This window comes from Rana temporaria, chromosome 7, assembly GCF_905171775.1.
Source record: "Rana temporaria chromosome 7, aRanTem1.1, whole genome shotgun sequence".
NCBI lineage: Eukaryota > Metazoa > Chordata > Amphibia > Anura > Ranidae > Rana > Rana temporaria.
The window spans coordinates 202,118,798-202,137,932 of NC_053495.1; the positions used below are offsets into that span (position 1 = coordinate 202,118,798).

Genomic DNA, 19,135 nt, shown 5'->3' on the forward strand with positions numbered 1-19,135 from the left:
GCACAAAGAGAAGAAGAAGGATGAGGTGTGTGTTCAGGAAATCTCCTAATCAATAGTCCGCTGTGCTGAGATGAACCCGATCAGAACAAGTCCGCATCAAAGTCTGCCCCTCCAATCCAATATCCCATTACATCCCGACGCTCTCACATCGATCTGCAGCAGGCGGACAATTAAGCCGTTTCAGTTAATAAGTCGAAGAGTGAAGGGGAAATATAATTAGACCCCGGATTGATTCAGTATTTATAAACAGCTCAGAAATAATGGGAATTAATTACATTATCTCTGATCTTCTATTCAAAGCCGAATCCGACCTCAAGAATTAACATCTTACATTGGAGACTCCGGGCCAGATCCACGTAGCGTGGCGCATTGTTGCGTCTGGCGTAGCGTATCTCTGATCTTCTATTCAAAGCGGAATCCGACCCCAAGAATTAACATCTTACATTAGAGCCTCTGGGACAGATCCACGTAGCGTGGCGCATTGTTGCGTCCGGCGTAGCGTATCTCTGATCTTCTATTCAAAGCCGAATCCGACCTCAAGAATTAACATCTTACATTGGAGACTCCTAGCTGGATTCAGATAGCTTTACGCCGGCGTATCAGTAGATACGCCGACGTAACTCTGAATCTACGCTGTCCGAAATTTAAGCGTATTCTGGAAACCAGATACGCTTAAATTAGGCTAAGGTACGAGCGGCGTAAGTCTCCTACCCTGTTGTATCTTAGGGTGCAATATTTATGCTGGCCGCTAGGTGGCGCTTCCGTTGAGTTCGGCGTAGAATATGCAAATGACTAGATACGCCGATTCAGAAACGTACGTGCGCCCGGCGCATTTTTTTTACGTCGTTTACCTACGCCTTTTTCCGGCGTAAAGTTAGTCGAACAAATAGCTGGCCTAGCCAATGTTAAGTATGGCCGTCGTTCCCGTGTCGAAATTTGAAATTTTTTACGTAGTTTGCGCAAGTCGTGAATGGGGCTGGACGTAATTTACGTTCACGTCAAAAACCAATACGTCCTTGCGGCGTACTTTGGAGAAATGCACACTGGGATATGTACACGGACGGCGCATGCGCCGTTCGTAAAAAACGTCAATCACGTCGGGTCACCAATCATTTACATAAAACACGCCCCCCTCATCCTCATTTGAATTAGGCGCGCTTACACCAGCCCCATTTACGCTATGCCGCCGTAACTTAGGAGGCAAGTGCTTTGTGAATACAGCACTTGCCTCTCTGACTTACGGCGGTGTAGCGTAGCGTAAATACGATACGTTACGACACCTCAAAGATGCGCCCGGCGACCTTAATCTAGCTATTAGTATTCCTTCGAGTTCTGCTGCCTGGACATCGTTCCTTTGTTCTTACCTTACTAAAATGCAAATTCATTTTAAATATTTTTTACAAATAACTGTAAATCTGGCTTTCTCCCTGGTGTGGAGTGTCGTGCTCGCCCCCCTCCCCTGGACTACAGGAGAGTCAGTACTCCCACTAACACACAGTTCTTTTCTCTATCTGCAACGTAGAGAGCGCCCTGACTCTCCTGTAGGGAGGGGGCGAGCACGACACTCCACACCAGGGAGAAAGCCTGGCATTACTGTGTGGAGTTACAGACAGAAGAACAGGAAGTGAGGATTTCTCAGGAGAAATAAGGACATTTAAAAGCAAAATGTAAGGATGAGGTAAGTGAAGGAGGACTGCACTAAGGGAAAGGAAGATATTTAGGAAATTTTTTTTATCTTTACAACCCCTTTAACCACTTAAGCCCCGGACCATTTTGTTGCTAAATGACCGGGCCACTTTTTGCGATTCGGCACTGCGTCGCTTTAACTGACAATTGCGCGGTAGTGCGACGTGGCTCCCAAACAAAATTGGCGTCCTTATTTCCCCACAAATAGAGCTTTCTTTTGGTGGTATTTGATCACCTCTGCGTTTTTTAGTTTTTGCGCTATAAACAAAAATAGAGCGACAATTTTGAAAAAAAATCTATGTTTTTTACTTTTTGCTATAATAAATATCCCCCAAAAAAATTTATATAATTTTTTTCCTCAGTTTAGGCTGAGATGCATTTTTCTACATATTTTTGGTAGAAAAAATAAATAAATCGCAATAAGCGTTTGGTTTGCGCAAATGTTATAGCGTCTACAAAACAGGGGATAATTTTATGGCATTTTTATTAATATTTTTTTTAATAGTAATGGCAGTGAACTGCTTTTTTTTAAACAAATGCTATATTTATTACTTTTTGCTATAATAAATATCCCCAAAAATATATTTAAAAAAAACTTTTTTTTCCTCAGTTTAGGCCAGTGTTTCTCAATTCCAGTCCTCAGGCCCCCCCAACAGGTCAGGTTTTCAAGATTTCCCTCAGATGAAAAGGCTGTGGTGATTACTAAGGCAGTGAAACTGATCAAATCACCTGCGCAAAATAATGGAAATCCTGAAAACCTGACCTGTTGGGGGGGCCTGAGGACTGGAATTGAGAAACACTGGTTTAGGCCGATACGTATTCTTCTACATATGTTTGGTAAAAAAAAACAAAAAACAAAAAACGCAATAAGCGTTTATTGATTGGTTTGCGCAAAAGTTATAGCATCTACAAAATAGGGGATAGATTTATAGCATTTTTATTAATTATTTTATTTTTAGTAATATTATTTATTGCAATTTTTTAACTAAAAATATATAGAAGAATACGTATCGGCCTAAACTGAGGAATTTTTTTTTTTCTTTTTTATAGAATTTTTGAGGGATATTTATTATAGCAAAAAGTAAAAAATATTAAATTTATTTCAGAATTGTCGCTCTTTTTTTGATTAGAGCGCAAAAAATAAAAACCGCAGAAGTGATCAAATACCACCAAAAGAAAGCTCTATTTATGGGAAAAAAAAGGACGTCAATTTTGTTTGGGAGCCACGCCGCACGACCGCGCAGTTGTCAGTTAAAGCGATGCAGTGCAGAATCGCAAAAAGTGCTCTGGTAAGGAAGAGAGTAAATTCTTCCGGGGGTAAAGTGGTAAATGCATTCTATGCACTCTCTCTCTCTTGCCAGGAAGGGAGGGGTGCGAGTCATAAGAAGGCCAATGAGAGTTGCAGAGCTGGAGGTGTGCCTCTGTGTGTCTGTATAAATCCAGGAAGTGAACAGGCAGCAGCTTCAGCTGCCCACAGTTAAAATGGCTGCAGCCAGACTCAGTGGAGGGAGAATTCTGCAGCATATTTAGCAAGTACAGAATCACAATGGCCCAGATTCAAAGAGCAATTGCGCCTGCGTAACCATAGTTACGCAGCGCAATTGCTTACTTGCCCCGGCGTAACGACTTCTCCTGATTCAGAGAGCTCGTTACGCCGACTGCAGCCTAAGATATGCGTGGCATAAGGCTCTTATGCCCTCATATCTTAGGCTGCATTCTTACGATGGCCGCTAGGTGGCGTTCCCGTTGTGGTCAGCGTATAGTATGCAAATTGCATACTAACGCCGATTCACAACGTTACGCGAGCCCTGCGTACGCAGTTTACGTCGTACGGCGGTTTTTGCGTAAGGCTGCCCATGCTAAAAGCAGGGGCAGTCAATGCTAAAGTATACCCGTCGTTCCCGCGTCGCGAAATTTGAAATTTACGTTGTTTGCGTAAGTGAATCGTGAATAGCGCTGGACGCCATTCACGTTCACTTTGAAGCAAATGACGTCCTTGCGACGTCATTTACCGCAATGCACGTCGGGAAAGTTTCCCGACGGAGCATGCGCCCTACGCTCGGCGCGGGAACGCGCCTAATTTAAATGATTCCCGCCCCCTACGGGATCATTTAAATTGTGCGCGCTTACGCCGGGCATTTTGCCGGAGCGCACACGCAATTTACGGAGCTACTGCTCCGTGAATCGCGGGTAGCGCAGAAAATTTGCGGGGGCGCAGGGCAAAAACGGTGCCCTGCGCCTACGTAAAAAAAGTGCAAGGCTACCTGAATCTGGGCCTGTATATATAAAATAATATGCAAAGTGGTTGGAGGGAAGCTTCATAATGGCAAAGATATTTTTAGTACAAATTATGTGAGCAGACTGCAGTTCCTCTTTAAGAGTCACCCACCTGTGAGATAGGCGATACTTCTCCACAATCCACCTGGTCTTCTCAAAAATGGCCTCCCAGCTCGGCTGACCGGTCATGTGCTCCACATCAAACCTGTATGGTATTCCTATAGGAGGAGAAAAATTATTTCATCACTTTTTTAGGAATATGTAAAAGAAATGAACGATGTTTTTAAATCTTTATCTGTAGCAGTTTATTTTTTTTTAACCGCTTGCCGACCAACGCACGACTATATACATCGACAGCATGGCACAGACAGGCAGAAGGACGTATATATACATCCCCTTTAACCCCCTAACGCCCGCCGCACGACTATATACGTCCGCAAAATGGCACGGACAGGCAGAAGGGCGTATATATACGTCCTTGCCTTCTAGCGGGTGGGGGGTCCGATCGAGACCCCCCCCCCCCCCGCTGCGTGCGGATTCCCTCGGGGAGCGATCCGGGACGACGGCGCGGCTATTCATTTATAGCCGCTCCGTCGCGATCGCTCCCCGGAGCTGAAGAACGGGGAGAGCCGTATGTAAACACGGCTTCCCCGTGCTTCACTGTGGCGGCGCATCGATCGAGTGATCCGTTTTATAGGGAGACACAATCGATGACGTCAGTCCTACAGCCACACCCCCCTACAGTTGTAAACACACACTAGGTGAACCCTAACCCCTACAGCTCCCCCTGTGGTTAACTCCCAAACTGCAACTGTCATTTTCACAATAAACAATGCAATTTAAATGCATTTTTTGCTGTGAAAATGACAATGGTCCCAAAAATGTGTCAAAATTGTCCGATGTGTCCGCCATAATGTCGCAGTCACGAAAAAAAAATCGCTGATCGCCGCCAATAGTAGTAAAAAAAAAAAAAAATAATAAAAATGCAATAAAACTATTCCCTATTTTGTAAACGCTATAAATTTTGCGCAAACCAATCGATAAACGCTTATTGCGATTTTTTTTACCAAAAATAGGTAGAAGAATACGTATCGGCCTAAACTGAGGAATTTTTTTTTTTATATATGTTTTTGGGGATATTTATTATAGCAAAAAGTAAAAAATATTGCATTTTTTTCAAAATTGTCGCTCTATTTTTGTTTATAGCGCAAAAAATAAAAACCGCAGAGGTGATCAAATACCACCAAAAGAAAGCTCTATTTGTGGGGAAAAAAGGACACCAATTTTGTTTGGGAGCCACGTCGCACGACCGCGCAATTGTCTGTTAAAGCAACGCAGTGCCGAATCACAAAACCTGGCCTGGGCATTTAGCTGCCTAAAGGTCCAGGGCTTAAGTGGTTAAGATCGCGGCATTGTGGACGCGAGCGAGCTCCGTGACACCGACCGCGGTCCCGCGGACTCGATCCCCGTAAGAGCCGGATCACATAGGGGCAACACGACTTCTAGCATGACTTTGGGAGGCAACTTGGACACGACTTGAGTGTGAATCATCAGGCAACTTACAAGGCAACTTCAAGTCGCCTCCAGGACAGGAGGCTTTCCAGTGGCCAATCAAACAACAATCAGCTCTGTGGAAGGGAGGGGGGAGGGGTTTGCCTGAGAAATGTACCGTATTTATCGGCGTATACCGCGCACTTTTTTGCCCTGAAAATCAGGGCAAAATCGTGGGTGCGCGGTATACGCCGATACCCGCTTTCCCGCGCCGAGTTTGAATACTGCGCCGACATATACCGAGCACAGTACACTCGTGTATAGTCGGGCAGGCTCGGCTCCTCTTGCGCTCACGTCCTGGACGTACAGGACGTGAGCGCGAGAGTAGCCAAGCCTGCCCTGACTATACACGAGTGTACTGCGCTCGGTATATGCCGGCGCAGTATTCAAACTCGGCGCGGGAAAGCGGGGATCGAGCGGGGAGGACGCCGCAGAAGGACGCCGGACCCGACGAAGAGGACACCCGAAGCCGCAAACGGACCCGACGAGGCCGCCAATGGACGCCGCGCAAGACACCAAAACTGTAAGTACTAAAATGTTTTTTTTACAGGAATGTCGGGTCCACTTTAGGGGTGCGCGCTATACGCCGGAGCGCGCAATACCCCGATAAATACGGTATGTTATCTTCCTGTATTGTTGCTTCAGTTAAGCCAGGGATCTGACTTCTGAGGCGACTTCCATTGAAATCAATGGGTACAAGTCGCCTAGAAGTCGGATTGAAGTAGTACAGGAACCTTTTCTGAAGTCGGAGCGACTTCAGTAGTGTGCATTAAGACGACTCCATTCACTTACATTGATTTTCTCAACCACACGACTTGGGACGACTTGGGGCAACTTCAAGTCTGATCCCAGGTCGCCCCTGTGTGAACCGGCTCCGACCGCCTCACGGTGAGGAAAAACGGGGAGATGCAGATGTAAACAAGCATCTCCCCGCTCTGCCTAGTGACAATGACAGTGATCACCGCTTCCTGTAATCGGAAGCGGTGATCACTGTCTTGTCACACACAGCCCATCCCCCCTACAGTAAGAATCACTCACTAGGGCACACTTAACCCCTACAGCACCACCTAGTGGTTAACCCCCTTCCCTGCCAGTGTCATTTTCACAGCAATCATTGCATTTTTATAGCACTGATCGCTGTAAAAATGATAATGGTCCCAAAAATGTGTCAAAAGTGTCCGCCATAATGTCACAGTCACAATAAAAAAAAAAAAAAAAAAAAAAAGCAGTTCGCCGCCATTACTAGTAAAAAGAAAAACAGATACGCCATTTACGTAAGGCTTTTTCCGGCGTAAAGTTATTCCTGCTCTATGAGGCGTAGATGAGGCGTACCAATGTTAAGTATGGACGTCGGAACAGCGTAGAATTTTTCACGTTTTATGTCGTTTGCGTAAGTTGTTCGCGAATAGGGCTGTGCGTCATTTTACGTTCACGTCGAAAGCATTGGCTTTTTGTGGGTTAATTTGGAGCATGCGCACTGGGGATACTTTCACGGACGGCGCATGCGCCGTTCGTAAAAAGCATCATTTACGTGGGGTCACAAGAAATTAACATAATACACGCCCACATGTTCCACATTTGAATTAGGCGGGCTTACGCCGGCCTATTTACGCTACGCCGCCGCAACTTTGCTTTGAGAATACTGCACCTGCCTGTCAAAGTTGTGGAGGCGTAACCTAAATATGATACGTTACGCCCGCACAAAGATGCGCTCTCCTACGTGAATCTGGGCCTATAACTTTTGCGCAAACCAAACGCTTATTGCGATTTTATTTTTACCAAAAATGTGTAGAAAAATGCATATCGGTCTAAACTGAGGAAAAAAATAAATAATACTTTTGGGGAATATTTATTACAGCAAAAAAGTAAAAAATATAGATTTTTTTTCAAAATTGTCGCTCTTTTTTTGTTTATAGCACAAAAAAATAAAAACCGCAAATACCAAATACCATCAAAAGAAAACTCTATTTGTGGGAAAAAAAAAGGACGTAAATTTTGTTTGGGAGCCACGTCCTACGACCGTGCAATTGTCAGTTAAAGCGACGCAATGCCGAATCGCAAAAAGTGGCCCGGTCTTTGACCAGCAAAATGGTCCGGGGCTTAAGTGGTTAAAGGGGTTGTAACGGTACAATTTTTTCCCCCCTAAATATCTTCCTTTACCCTAGTGCCGTCCTCCTTCACTTACCTCATCCTTCCATTTTGCTTTTAAATGTCCTTATTTCTTCTGAGAAATCCTCACTTCCTGTTCTTCTGTCTGTAACTCCACACAGTAATGCGAGGCTTTCTCCCTGGTGTGGAGAAAGCCTCTTGAGGGGGGAGTGGGCGAGCAGGAGTGTCAGGACGCCCACTAACACACAGCTCCTTTCTCTGCAAAGAAGAGAGTGTCCTGACTTGCCTGCTCACCCCCTCCCCCCTCAAGAGGCTTTCTCCACACCAGGGAGAAAGCCTTGCATTACGGTGTGGAGTTACAGACAGAAGAACAGGAAGTGAGGATTTCTCAGAAGAAATAAGGACATTTAAAAGCAAAATGTAAGGATGAGGTAAGTGAAGGAGGACTGCACTAAGGGAAAGGAAGATATTTAGGGATTATTTTTTTTTTTACCTTTACAACTGCTTTAATATAAGTAGTGTAAGCAGAGCTTTTTTTTTTCAAAAAAATAGGTGCAGGAACTCAACCACGACCCGTTCAGATTTCACAAACAGTAGAAGGATCTTATAGGGGCATTAAATACCAGGACTGCATTACATACAGAGTGCAGAGTTCAGGGGGGTTACACACAGAGTGCAGAGCTGTTGCTTGTAAACACAGAAACCAGACTTCTGTGTTTACAAGTGATTGTGGTGAGCAGGCACCAAAGGGTCTGAGCCAGAGGTGGTGGAACCGAGTTCCTCCAAGTTCCCCCTGAAAAAAAGCCCTGAGTGTAAGTACCCGAGTTTGACTTGGTATCAGCCCCCTGAACAGCAGAGCTCAGAGAGGGGGAGGGAGAAGTAGCACAAGGTGCCAAACAAATAGGATTCAGTGTAAGCAGCATGCAAATGAGAGGAGATAGCAGAGCGACAGTGAGATCAGTCCGCTGCTTCTCCTTTCACTGTCCAGTCACAGGGTGGGGGGGATCTGTATGTGAAAGTGCAACAGAGAGAAAACAGGTTGCCCTGGCTCTGCAAAGACCAGGCTGTGCTGCGTGGCAGAGCTGTGCAAATCTTAGAACTGGAGGTAAATATACAATATCTCATCTGTGTATTTAGCAGTGTCACTGGGAAACAGCTTCAAGTGATTTACTTACTGTACGAGCCGTCCTCACTCAGATCGTCACCGATCACCAGGCAGGAAAGCTGCGACTGCGGCAGGGGGTTACTGCGGTTATACGGACTGATAATCATCCCCAAAAACTTTGCTCCTCCGCGGGAAAAATAACTCTGAATGAAAAGGAAGAAGTGAATGAATACAATGAGAGAGACGACTAGAATACTATTCAGTCTACTGCTGATAACCTCTTCATGACAAGTGAAGCCTAGATGTTCAGAGCAAATTTTCAGCTTTCAGCGCTCTCGCACTTTCAATGAGAATTGCGCGGTCATGCAACGCTGTGCCCAAATGACATTTTTATCATTTTGTTCACAATAATAGAGCTTTCCATTGGTGGTATTTATTCACGACTCCATTTTTGAATTTTTGCGATATAAGCGAAAAATTGAGCGTAAATAAAAAAAAAAAATGTTCTACTTTCTAATTTAAAAGAAATCCAACAAAAACTAATTTTGTCATAAATTTAAGCCAAAATGTATTGTGCTACACGTCTTCCCACTGATCTTGGGTTAAAGTGGTTGTAAACCCACTATTTGGACTTTTACCTACAGGTAAGCCTACAACAAGGCTTACCTGTAGGTAAGGAGAATATCTCCTAAACCTGCACGGTTTAGGAGATATTACCCCCGCAATGCGGGCGGCGCATGCGCAGGGGGGAATCCACGGCTGAAGGACCGGCATCCGCCGGACCCTGCCGATTTTAAATCTCCCGCGCGCACGCGCTGGAGTGACGTCATCGCCGCTCCAGCCAATCACAGCGCTGGAGCGGCGATACCCGGAAGACACGCCGGAGCAAGATGACATCCTGCTCGGCGTGGACCAGGTAAGTGGTAAACACCTCGTTCCGAGGTAAGTATTTCATAATAGGCTAGTATGCGGTGCATACTAGCCTATTATGCCTTTTGCATTGCAGGTTTGGGGAAAAAAAAAAAAAGTTTATGCGGTTTACAACTGCTTTAAAATAAATCTCTCTTAGTGTGGGGTGTGTATTGTATATTTACCATCTGCAAGCGGCATATGTTTTTTTTATTTTTTGCACTGCTGACCTTTTTTTTTATGTTTTCATTTAAGTATATTTGTATTTTAATAGGGTTGTCCCGATACCGATACTAGTATCGGTATCGAGACGCTGCCGTCCTCTATTCTCCCCCTCCGTGCCGGTGCCGTCCTCTATTCTCCCCCTCCGTGCCGCTGCCGTCCTCTATTCTCCCCCTCCGTGCCGCTGCCGTCATCTGTTCTGCTCTCCCCCTCCGAGCCGCTGCCGTTCTGCTCTTCCCCTCTGTGCCGCTGCCGTCCTCTATTCTCCCCCTCCGTGCCGCTGCCGTCCTCTGTTCTCCCCCTCCGTGCCGCTGCCGTCATCTGTTCTGCTCTCCCCCTCCGAGCCGCTGCCGTTCTGCTCTTCCCCTCCGTGCCGCTGCCGTCCTCTATTCTCCCCCTCCGTGCCGCTGCCGTCATCTGTTCTGCTCTCCCCCTCCGAGCCGCTGCCGTTCTGCTCTTCCCCTCCGTGCCGCTGCCGTCCTCTATTCTCCCCCTCCGTGCCGCTGCCGTCATCTGTTCTGCTCTCCCCCTCCGTGCCGCTGCTTCCCCCCTCTGTGATCTGTGTCCCCCCCTCTGTCAGGATGGAGAGCGGCGGTAGGAGCCGCTAAACCCGGCTCCTACCTTTTCTGAATGAACAGAGTCAGTGATCACAGACTCTGTCCATTCATATGACTGAGCATTGTAAACTGTGTTTACGATGCTTCAGTTTATGAATGGAGGAGCCGCTGTCTCCTGTCCATTAATTTCCAGTGCAGCTGAGAAAGGGACTGGGGAATCTGTGTCCTTAGTCCCTTTCTCTGTCTCAAAAGTGAGATATCAGGGGTCTGTTATGACCCCTGATATCTCACTAAAGCCCCCCAACAGGGCTAAGAAAAAAAAATGGCAATAAATAATAAAAATAATTAATTGTAAAAAATAATACATATTAAAATAAAAAACACACTGACACATCCACCCCCCCCCCCCCAAGAAAGCATTGTAAAAAAAAAAAACAACAAAAAAAAATAGTAAAATATTTAAATTGTAAAATAAAAAAAAATACTGACACATGACATAAAAAAAAAAAAGTATCGGTAATCGGCGAGTACATGAAAAAAAGTATCAGTACTTGTACTCGGTCTTAAAAAAGTGGTATCGGAACAACCCTATATTTTATTATATTGGTATTTGTCAACTGCCTGAAAATTCCTGACCAAAATTCGCTTTTTCATCAGGACCAATGGAGAAGAGAGAACTGAGAGAAGAGAAAGGCGGATCTCAGTGACCTCATCAGACTTGCATTGGCTCTGCAGCCCATGTAATGATTTCATTGGATGCTGAGATTGTTTAATGATTATGTTAAACACACAGATGTCAGACCTGGTACTTGGCCTGGGTGTCGATATCCCGGATGGACGGATTGGGGTCAAAGGCAGGATGAGAGTGGTACCATCCGATGACATTGTATCCGTGCAGCGACAGGGCTTCTGATGCCTGAGTCTGAGAAACCGGGTCCATTTCACACTGCAGCCCCGTGCTGAGACTGTTACACGGCTCCGCAGTCCAAATCTACAAAGGAAAAACGTGAAGAATGTGAGCATCTCTCTCCTAATGTATCTTTACTGTTGTTTTTGCTATACAATTGCATGTTCACATCAGTGAAAAGACGTTTTTAACCACTTAGGCTTGGTTCTTTAAGACTTTGGCCCGGATTCACGCAGCTCCGTGCATTTTTACGGCGGCGTAGCGTATGGTATTTACGCTACGCCGCCGTAAGTCAGAGAGGCAAGTGCTGTATTCACAAAGCACTTGCCTCCTAAGTTACGGCAGCGTAGCGTAAATGGGGCCGGCGTAAGCGCGCCTAATTCAAATGAGGATGAGGGGGGCGTGTTTTATGTAAATGTTTGGTGACCCGACGTGATTGACGTTTTTTTACGAACGGCGCATGCGCCGTCCGTGTACATATTCCCAGTGTGCATTGCTCCAAATTACGCCGCAAGGACGTCATTGGTTTCGACGTGAACGTAAATTACGTCCAGCCCCATTCACGGACGACTTACGTAAACGACGTAAAATTTTCAAATTTTGATACAGGAACGACGGCCATACTTAACATTGGCTACGCCACCTAGGGGGCATGTTTATCTTTACGCGGCGTATCTCTTACGGAAACAGCGTATCTTTACTGCGACAGGCAAGCGTACGTTCGTGAATCGGCCTATCTAGTCATTTACATATTCTACGCCGAAATCAACGGAAGCACCACCTAGCGGCCAGCTAAAAAATTACACCCTAACATACGACGGCGCAGACTGTCGTATCTTAGCTAGGTTTAAGTGTATCTCAGTTTGAGCATACACTTAAACTTACGACGGGCTTAGATTCCGAGTTACGTCGGCGTATCTAGTGATACGCCGGCGTAACTCTTTGTGAATCCAGCCCTTTGTGTTTACAAGTTCAAATCAGTTGTTTTTTTTGCTAGAAAATTTACGTAGAACCCCCAAACATTATATATATATATTTTTTTTCTAACACCCTAGAGCACAGGTGTCAAACCCAAGGCCCCGGGGGCCGAATCCGGCCCACCAGGTCATTTCATGTAGCCCTCACACCCCCCTTCATCTCTGCCCCCACCTGGCCTCAGCAGTCAGCAGCAGAGAGGACAGGACTCCTCCACCAGATCCTTCTCTGTCCAGCCCTCCTGGCAGCAGCATAAGGCAAGGGGGTGCACTGATGTAAAGGATAGTGGGGGGGATGCTCGACTTCTGATGGTGGGGGCTCTTGACACCTGATGTAAGGGGGATGGGGTGCTGATACAACAGGCCCTTTGAAGGCAAAAATAATGCTGATGTGGCCCACAAGCAAATTGAGTTTGACACCCCTGCCCCAGAGAATAAAATGGTGGTCGTTGCAATACTTTTTGTCCTGAACAATTACAAGCAAACAGATCACAGGTGAGGATGGTTACCTGTAATAGCCATTCAAACCCCTTTTATGTCAACTTGTGTGCATGTTATCAAAAAATATGTGTTGTGGATAACTCTACGCTACCAGTAAGGCTGCTTTCACATTGGGCAGTGGAGCCGCGGTGACGGTATAGCCGCGCTATTTGTAGCGCCGCTATGCCGTCGTATTTACTGCGATATTCGGGCGCTAGCGGTGCGGTATTAACCGCCGCTACAGCCGAAAAAGGGTTAATACCGCCCGCAATGCGCCTCTGCAGAGGCGCATTGCCGGCGGTATTACCGCAGTTTCCCATTGATTTCAATGGGAAGGCGCAGTATAGGAGCGGTGAACACACCGCTCCTATACCGCTCAAAAGATGCGGCTAGCAGGACTTTTGGAGCGGTCCTGTTACCGCACCGATTCAGTGTGAAAGCCTTCGGGCTTTCACATTGAAGCCTGCAGGGCATGATTTTTTCATGCGGTATAACAGCGCTATTTTTAGCGCCGTACCGCATGAAAAACGCCTCAATATGAAAGGAGCCTAATAAGTGGAGCTAACACAGCTAATTGAAAAAAAGCACATGAAAAAATGGTAAAGTATATGTGTAGCGCTTAAAATGATACCAGGAATAATGAAATAAATGTATCTAAAATTAACATGAATAATGCTTATACAAAGCAAAAACAGTAATAAAAATTAGTCCATGGAAAACCCATAAATTTGTGAACCAAATAATAGTAAGTCCTTATATGACCGATCCGTAGATCCACCACGTGTCATAAAGTGATCAGAAACTTGAACATTAAAGTGATGCAAAAATCAAGGTGACTTCTTATGTGCAGTGAGAAAACCCTCCACCGATAAGAATGCAGGCTTACCGGAACACATGGACTTAATGAAACATATATCTCATATGAGTCAAACAAGCTTAGGGACTGATGTGACTTCCAAAGGCGTCTTGAGAGACAATGAGTCGACCAATGAGACTTCAGCAAGAATGGATTCCACCAAGCATAGAATAGACAATAGCCCCAATGGCTTGCAGCTTGCCCTGGGTTTTTGCGCTGTCCTGTTGCTAGGGGCTTCGCTTTCGGTTGCCAAGAAAAGTTTGGAACCACCTGCCTTACGTCACGCCGCCTGGCGTTGCCGAAGGCTCCACCCACTTGTTACTGCGGCGTGTAGTTGTGTGCATGTTATCAGGCCAAAATCATCAGGGTATGTAAACTTTTGATCAGGGTCATTTTGGTAGTTTCTGTTGCCATTATGATATAAAAAGAGTAAACACAGTTGATTGATAATAAATGGCTTCAGCCAAACACCAACCATGAGCGAGAGAAAAGTTTTTGTGTCATCATTTATTTTCTCTGCAAAATGGCCAAGAAATCATAAATTCTGCCAGGGTATGCAAACTTATGAGTACAACTGTACTTAAAACTAATATTTTTAATGCGTTTTAAAAAAAAGATAGAAACCAGCTTACTTCTACAATACGTTCTTCTTCCGAATATCTTCCTCCTAATAATCCTATGACTTCCGCCATGGAGACGTGCGAGTGCTTTAACAGAGAACGACAAATGAGTGACCTCCTTCATAGGATTGGATAATTCACATATAAATCATATTTTATACTTACCAAATCTAATATTAGCATGGCCTCCGCTGAGATCTTCACTTGGAAGGGAGCCTGAGATGAAAGAAACGTTTAGAAATGGAAGCACAAAAAAAGAAAATTAGAGACAACACAACATTGCCAAATAAAGACAAATTTCCAACTGATGAAAAAGACAAACTTGTCCTATTAAAAAATGAATACAGGTGAAAACAATAATTAATATTATGAAATGTTTTTTACCTGCCTCTCTTCAGTAAAGTCAAGGCAGGGGATGAGCTGGAACGGGTCAAATGTGCTGAAAAAAATAAGTAAATAAATGCGTTAAAGTGGAGTTCCGGACAAATTTTTACTTTTAAAAGTCAGCAGCTACAAATACTGCAGCTGTTGACTTTTAAACCTCATGCACACTGGACGTTAACTGGTTGCCGACCAGCCGCCGGCAGGTCGGCTCCCCTGAGCGACAGCACGTAGCTATACGTCGGCTCTCGTGCTCGCCCCTGACTCGCGCTCGCCCCGCGATCGCCGCCGGGCACACGCGATTGCTCGTTACAGAGCGGGGACCGGGAGCTGTGTGTGTAATCACACAGCTCCCGGTCCTGTCAGGGGAGAAATGCCTGACCGTCTGTTCATACAATGTATGAACAGCGATCAGTAATTTCCCCTATTGAGGCCACCCCCCTACAGTTAGAACCCACTCAGGGAACATACTTAACCCCTTCCCCGCCCCCTAGTGTTAACCCCTTCACTGCCAGTGGAATTTTTATAGTAATCCAATGCATTTTTATAGCACTGATCGCTATAAAAATGCCAATGGTCCCAAAAATGTGTCAAAAGTGTCCGCCATAATGTCGCAGTACCGAAAAAAATTAATCGCTGATCGCCGCCATTACTAGTAAAAAAAAAAAAAATGAATAAAAATGCCATAAAAATACCCCCTATTTTGTAAACGCTATAACTTTTGCGAAACCAATCAATAAACGCTTACTGCAATTTTTTTTTAATGAAAAATATGTACAAGAATACGTATCGGCCTAAACTGAGGAAAAAAACAATTTTTTTTATATATTTTTGGGGGATATTTATTATAGCAAAAAGTAAAAAATATTATTTTTTTTTCAAAATTGACGCTCTATTTTTGTTTATAGCGCAAAAAATAAAAACCGCAGGGGCGATCAAATACCACCAAAAGAGAGCTCCATTTGTGGGGAAAAAAGGACGCCAATTTTGTTTGGGAGCCACGTCGCACGACCGCGCAGTTGTCAGTTAAAGCGACGCAGTGCCGAATCGCAAAAAAACTGGCCGGGTCCTTTAGCTGCCTAAAGGTCCGGGTCTTAAGTGGTTAAAAGTCAGCAGCTGGAAGCGGTTGACTTTTAAACCTCATGCACAATGGACGTTAAAATAACGTTATAAAAAACGCCAGTAGCTTTGCAGTGAGTTTTTCAATAGCATTTTTTAGTGTTTATTCGCGTTTTTCTGCGTTAGCATATTTTTTTTTTTCAATGGATCAAAAACGTTAAAAACCGTGAGTGACGTTTTTGAGCGTTTATCAGCGTTAGAGCGATTTTACAGCTGAAAAACGAATGGAAGGATGAGGTAAGTGAAGGAGGACTGCACTAAGGTAAAGGAAGCTATTTAGGGAAAAAAAATTGTACCTTTACAATCCCTTTAAGTTTCATTTTAAATTTGTCACCATGTACAAGCTACAAAACACTGTTGGCATCTTCAGAAATAAGACGTATGAACCACACAATTTAAAGCAGAGGCCAAACAAATGTAAAGGAAGAATGTCACAATATCGGACTATATTCTGATCTCCGTACCTCTTGGGTGGTCTGGATCCCTTGGAGCATCGCAGGGCCTTCATTCTCTCCCGTCTCCGAGATAACTCCTCTGCAGAGAGATGCTGAGAAAAAGAGAAATATTATGTTCACTGAGGAGCACATCACCTAAACTTTTTTTTTTCGCTGGAGAATGCGGGCAAAGTACCCGTCACCTAAACTTTGAGGAAATACTCAGCCATGCCCATAATAGAACAAAAAATCTAATAAACAACTGCAGATCTCCATATTATTATTATGTAGAAGTTTGAAGAAGGGCAGTTCAATAGTACACTGTACAAAGATGTTATTGTTGTAGAGAGCCGCCCATCAATTACAGGTAAAAAGGACACTCAGCTAATGTCTAACCTCAAACGTCTGTCCCTCGAGGTCTCTGGAATCACACCAATTCCCCCACGGGTCCCGGACACGCCTTCGTCTGGTGCGCTGCAATGAGAAACAAGAGAGCTTTGGCAACACCTGAGATTTTATTTAACCACTTAAGGACCGAGTCTCTTTCTGAGATTTTGTGTTTACACAGTTAAAAACATTTTTTTTTTCCCCTCGAAAATTACTTAGAACCCCCAAACATTAGATATATTTTTTTCTAACACCCTAGAGAATAAAATGGCGGTCGTTGCAATACTTTTTTGTCACACCTAATTTGCGTAGCGGTCTTACAATCACTTTTTTTGTTGAAAAAATACACTTTTTTATAAAAAAAATTAGCCCATTTTTTTTTTTTTTTATTGTGAAAGATAATGTTACACTGAGTAAATGGATACCCAACATGTCACGCTTCAAAATTGCGCCCTCTTGTGGAATGGCGACAAACATTTACCCTTAAAAATCTCCATAGACGAAAAATTCTACAGGTGACATGTTTTGAGTTACAGAGGAGGAGGGCACCAGAGCGCGGCGGGAGGCCCTCTCCTGCCACCGATAAAAATGATCTTGCTGCGAATCCACCGCAGAGACCACTTTTATCGGAAAGGGGACCGCCCACTGAAAAAGAGAGGATACCGGGGTTATGGTAGTTAGCTGCTGCCATAACAACAATATTCCTCTTCGAAGAAGCGATGTAAAATGACGGCGGGCGGTCCGGAAGTGGTTAAAAATTATAATTTAAATCGAGATTATTTAAATCAAGCCTTTTTACTAGCGATTTAAATCAAATCCACCCTGGTAGTCATGTTTTCTTACAGCTAACCAGGCTCATCTTTTAGGACCCCTTCGCACTTGTGCGACTTGGGACTGTAAAGTCGCATGACAAGTCATACCCCAAGATCTCCAATGAGTACCGTTCATATCTGTGCGACTTCAAGGCACTACTTTGATTCAACGTTGATGCGACTTGAGGTCCATAGAGCTCAAGATTACACAGGCATTGCGTCAAAGTCACGTTTCCTAAAGTCACGTCAAAGTCTTACAAGTGTGAAAGGGCCTTAGTGTTATATGGAAAACGAGTAGGGACAGATCTGATTGGTTGCAGTAAAGCCCCCTGTTTCCTTACCATAGTCTGCAGGCGGTGGGCGAACTCGTACGCCTCCAATGTATCTTTTACCAGTTTGGTCTTTGTTTTATCCAATGGACGGGGCCGATTGTAAAATGCTTGTTCTGAAATTAGCAGAATATCAAAGTAAGTGGTGGTGGAGGAAGAGGAAGAGGAAGAAGAGGAAGAGGAAGAAGAGGAAGAGGAAGAAGAGGAAGAAGAAGAGGAAGAAGAAGAAGAGGAAGAAGAGGAAGAGGAAGAAGAGGAAGAATAAGAAGAGGAAGAAGAAGAAGAAGAAGAAGAAGAAGAGGAAGAAGAAGAAGAGGAAGAAGAGGAAGAGGAAGAAGAGGAAGAGGAAGAAGAGGAAGAAGAGGAAGAAGAAGAAGAAGAAGAAGAAGAAGAAGAAGAAGAAGAAGAGGAAGAAGAGGAGGAAGAAGAGGAAGAAGAGGAGGAAGAAGAGGAAGAAGAGGAAGAGGAAGAGGAGGAAGAGGAAGAAGAGGAAGAGGAAGAAGAGGAAGAGGAAGAAGAGGAAGAAGAGGAAGAGGAAGAAGAGGAAGAAGAAGAGGAAGAGGAAGAGGAAGAAGAGGAAGAAGAGGAGGAAGAGGAAGAGGAAGAGGAAGAAGTTTACACTGACGCTTACCACAGCCAAAGTTAATGGCGCCAATTAATTCCAGGTAGGTGTGGACACGCCCGATGCAGTTCACGTCTCCGCAGTTCTTTAGTCCCGGGCGGACTGAAGTTTTGTTCAAGTAATTTGGCTTAGAATTCTTCCTACAATAATAAAGCCACACGAACTTTCAGAACAGAGGAAACTTCAAAGAGAACCTGTCCTTGGAGGAGGAAGCACACTTTGATGACCAGCGCTACTAAAATAGTTTGTCATCAGACAATCTTGTGGGTTGTATATGGGGGTGACAGGGAGGGGGAAGGTGGCTGGCATGAGGTTTCAGCATCAATGAACCAATAATATCTACTAAAAAAAGAAAAGAAGGATTTAGGAGATGCACAGCTGTTGTATTCTTTACAATTTTTATCAGTGGCAGTGTGTCCATAAAGGGCGCAGGAGCGCCGCTCCCTCACTCCTGCCACCGCTCTATCACCAATAGATAGATTCATGTCGACGCTGCCGCCCCCTATTCAGGTGCCCAGCGGTGGGGGTGTTTTTGGTAGCACCCGATTAGAGCCGTCGGCTCTAATAAGCGTCCAGATCAGAGCGGTGGGCTCTAATAGGCTTCGAAATTGTTAAACAGCGGGCGCAATGCTGTGCGTTCGTTGTCTACACAGTGTTGTGTTAGAGAAGCAAATAAATCGCTTCCCTAACACTGATGCCTTGTACACACGATCGGAATTTCCAAAGGAAAAAGTCAGACGGAATATTTTCATCGGATATTCCGACCGTGTGTGTGCCCCATCGGAGTTTTTTCATCGG

General features: G+C 44.7%; 1 protein-coding gene across 1 annotated transcript in view; it reads right to left on the bottom strand.

Moving 5' to 3' along the window:
* MYSM1 (Myb like, SWIRM and MPN domains 1) overlaps positions 1 to 19,135 on the bottom strand; it is a 49,381-nt gene that overhangs the window by 9,163 nt on the left and 21,083 nt on the right. Inside the window, exons 9-18 of the mRNA XM_040360832.1 lie at positions 18,347 to 18,477; positions 17,728 to 17,831; positions 16,584 to 16,661; positions 16,218 to 16,300; positions 14,638 to 14,692; positions 14,419 to 14,469; positions 14,266 to 14,340; positions 11,219 to 11,407; positions 8,799 to 8,931; positions 4,076 to 4,181 (exon numbers count right to left, since the gene is read on the bottom strand). Coding sequence (XP_040216766.1) covers positions 4,076 to 4,181; positions 8,799 to 8,931; positions 11,219 to 11,407; positions 14,266 to 14,340; positions 14,419 to 14,469; positions 14,638 to 14,692; positions 16,218 to 16,300; positions 16,584 to 16,661; positions 17,728 to 17,831; positions 18,347 to 18,477 — 1,005 coding nt within the window. The remainder of the gene's footprint in view (positions 1 to 4,075; positions 4,182 to 8,798; positions 8,932 to 11,218; positions 11,408 to 14,265; positions 14,341 to 14,418; positions 14,470 to 14,637; positions 14,693 to 16,217; positions 16,301 to 16,583; positions 16,662 to 17,727; positions 17,832 to 18,346; positions 18,478 to 19,135) is intronic.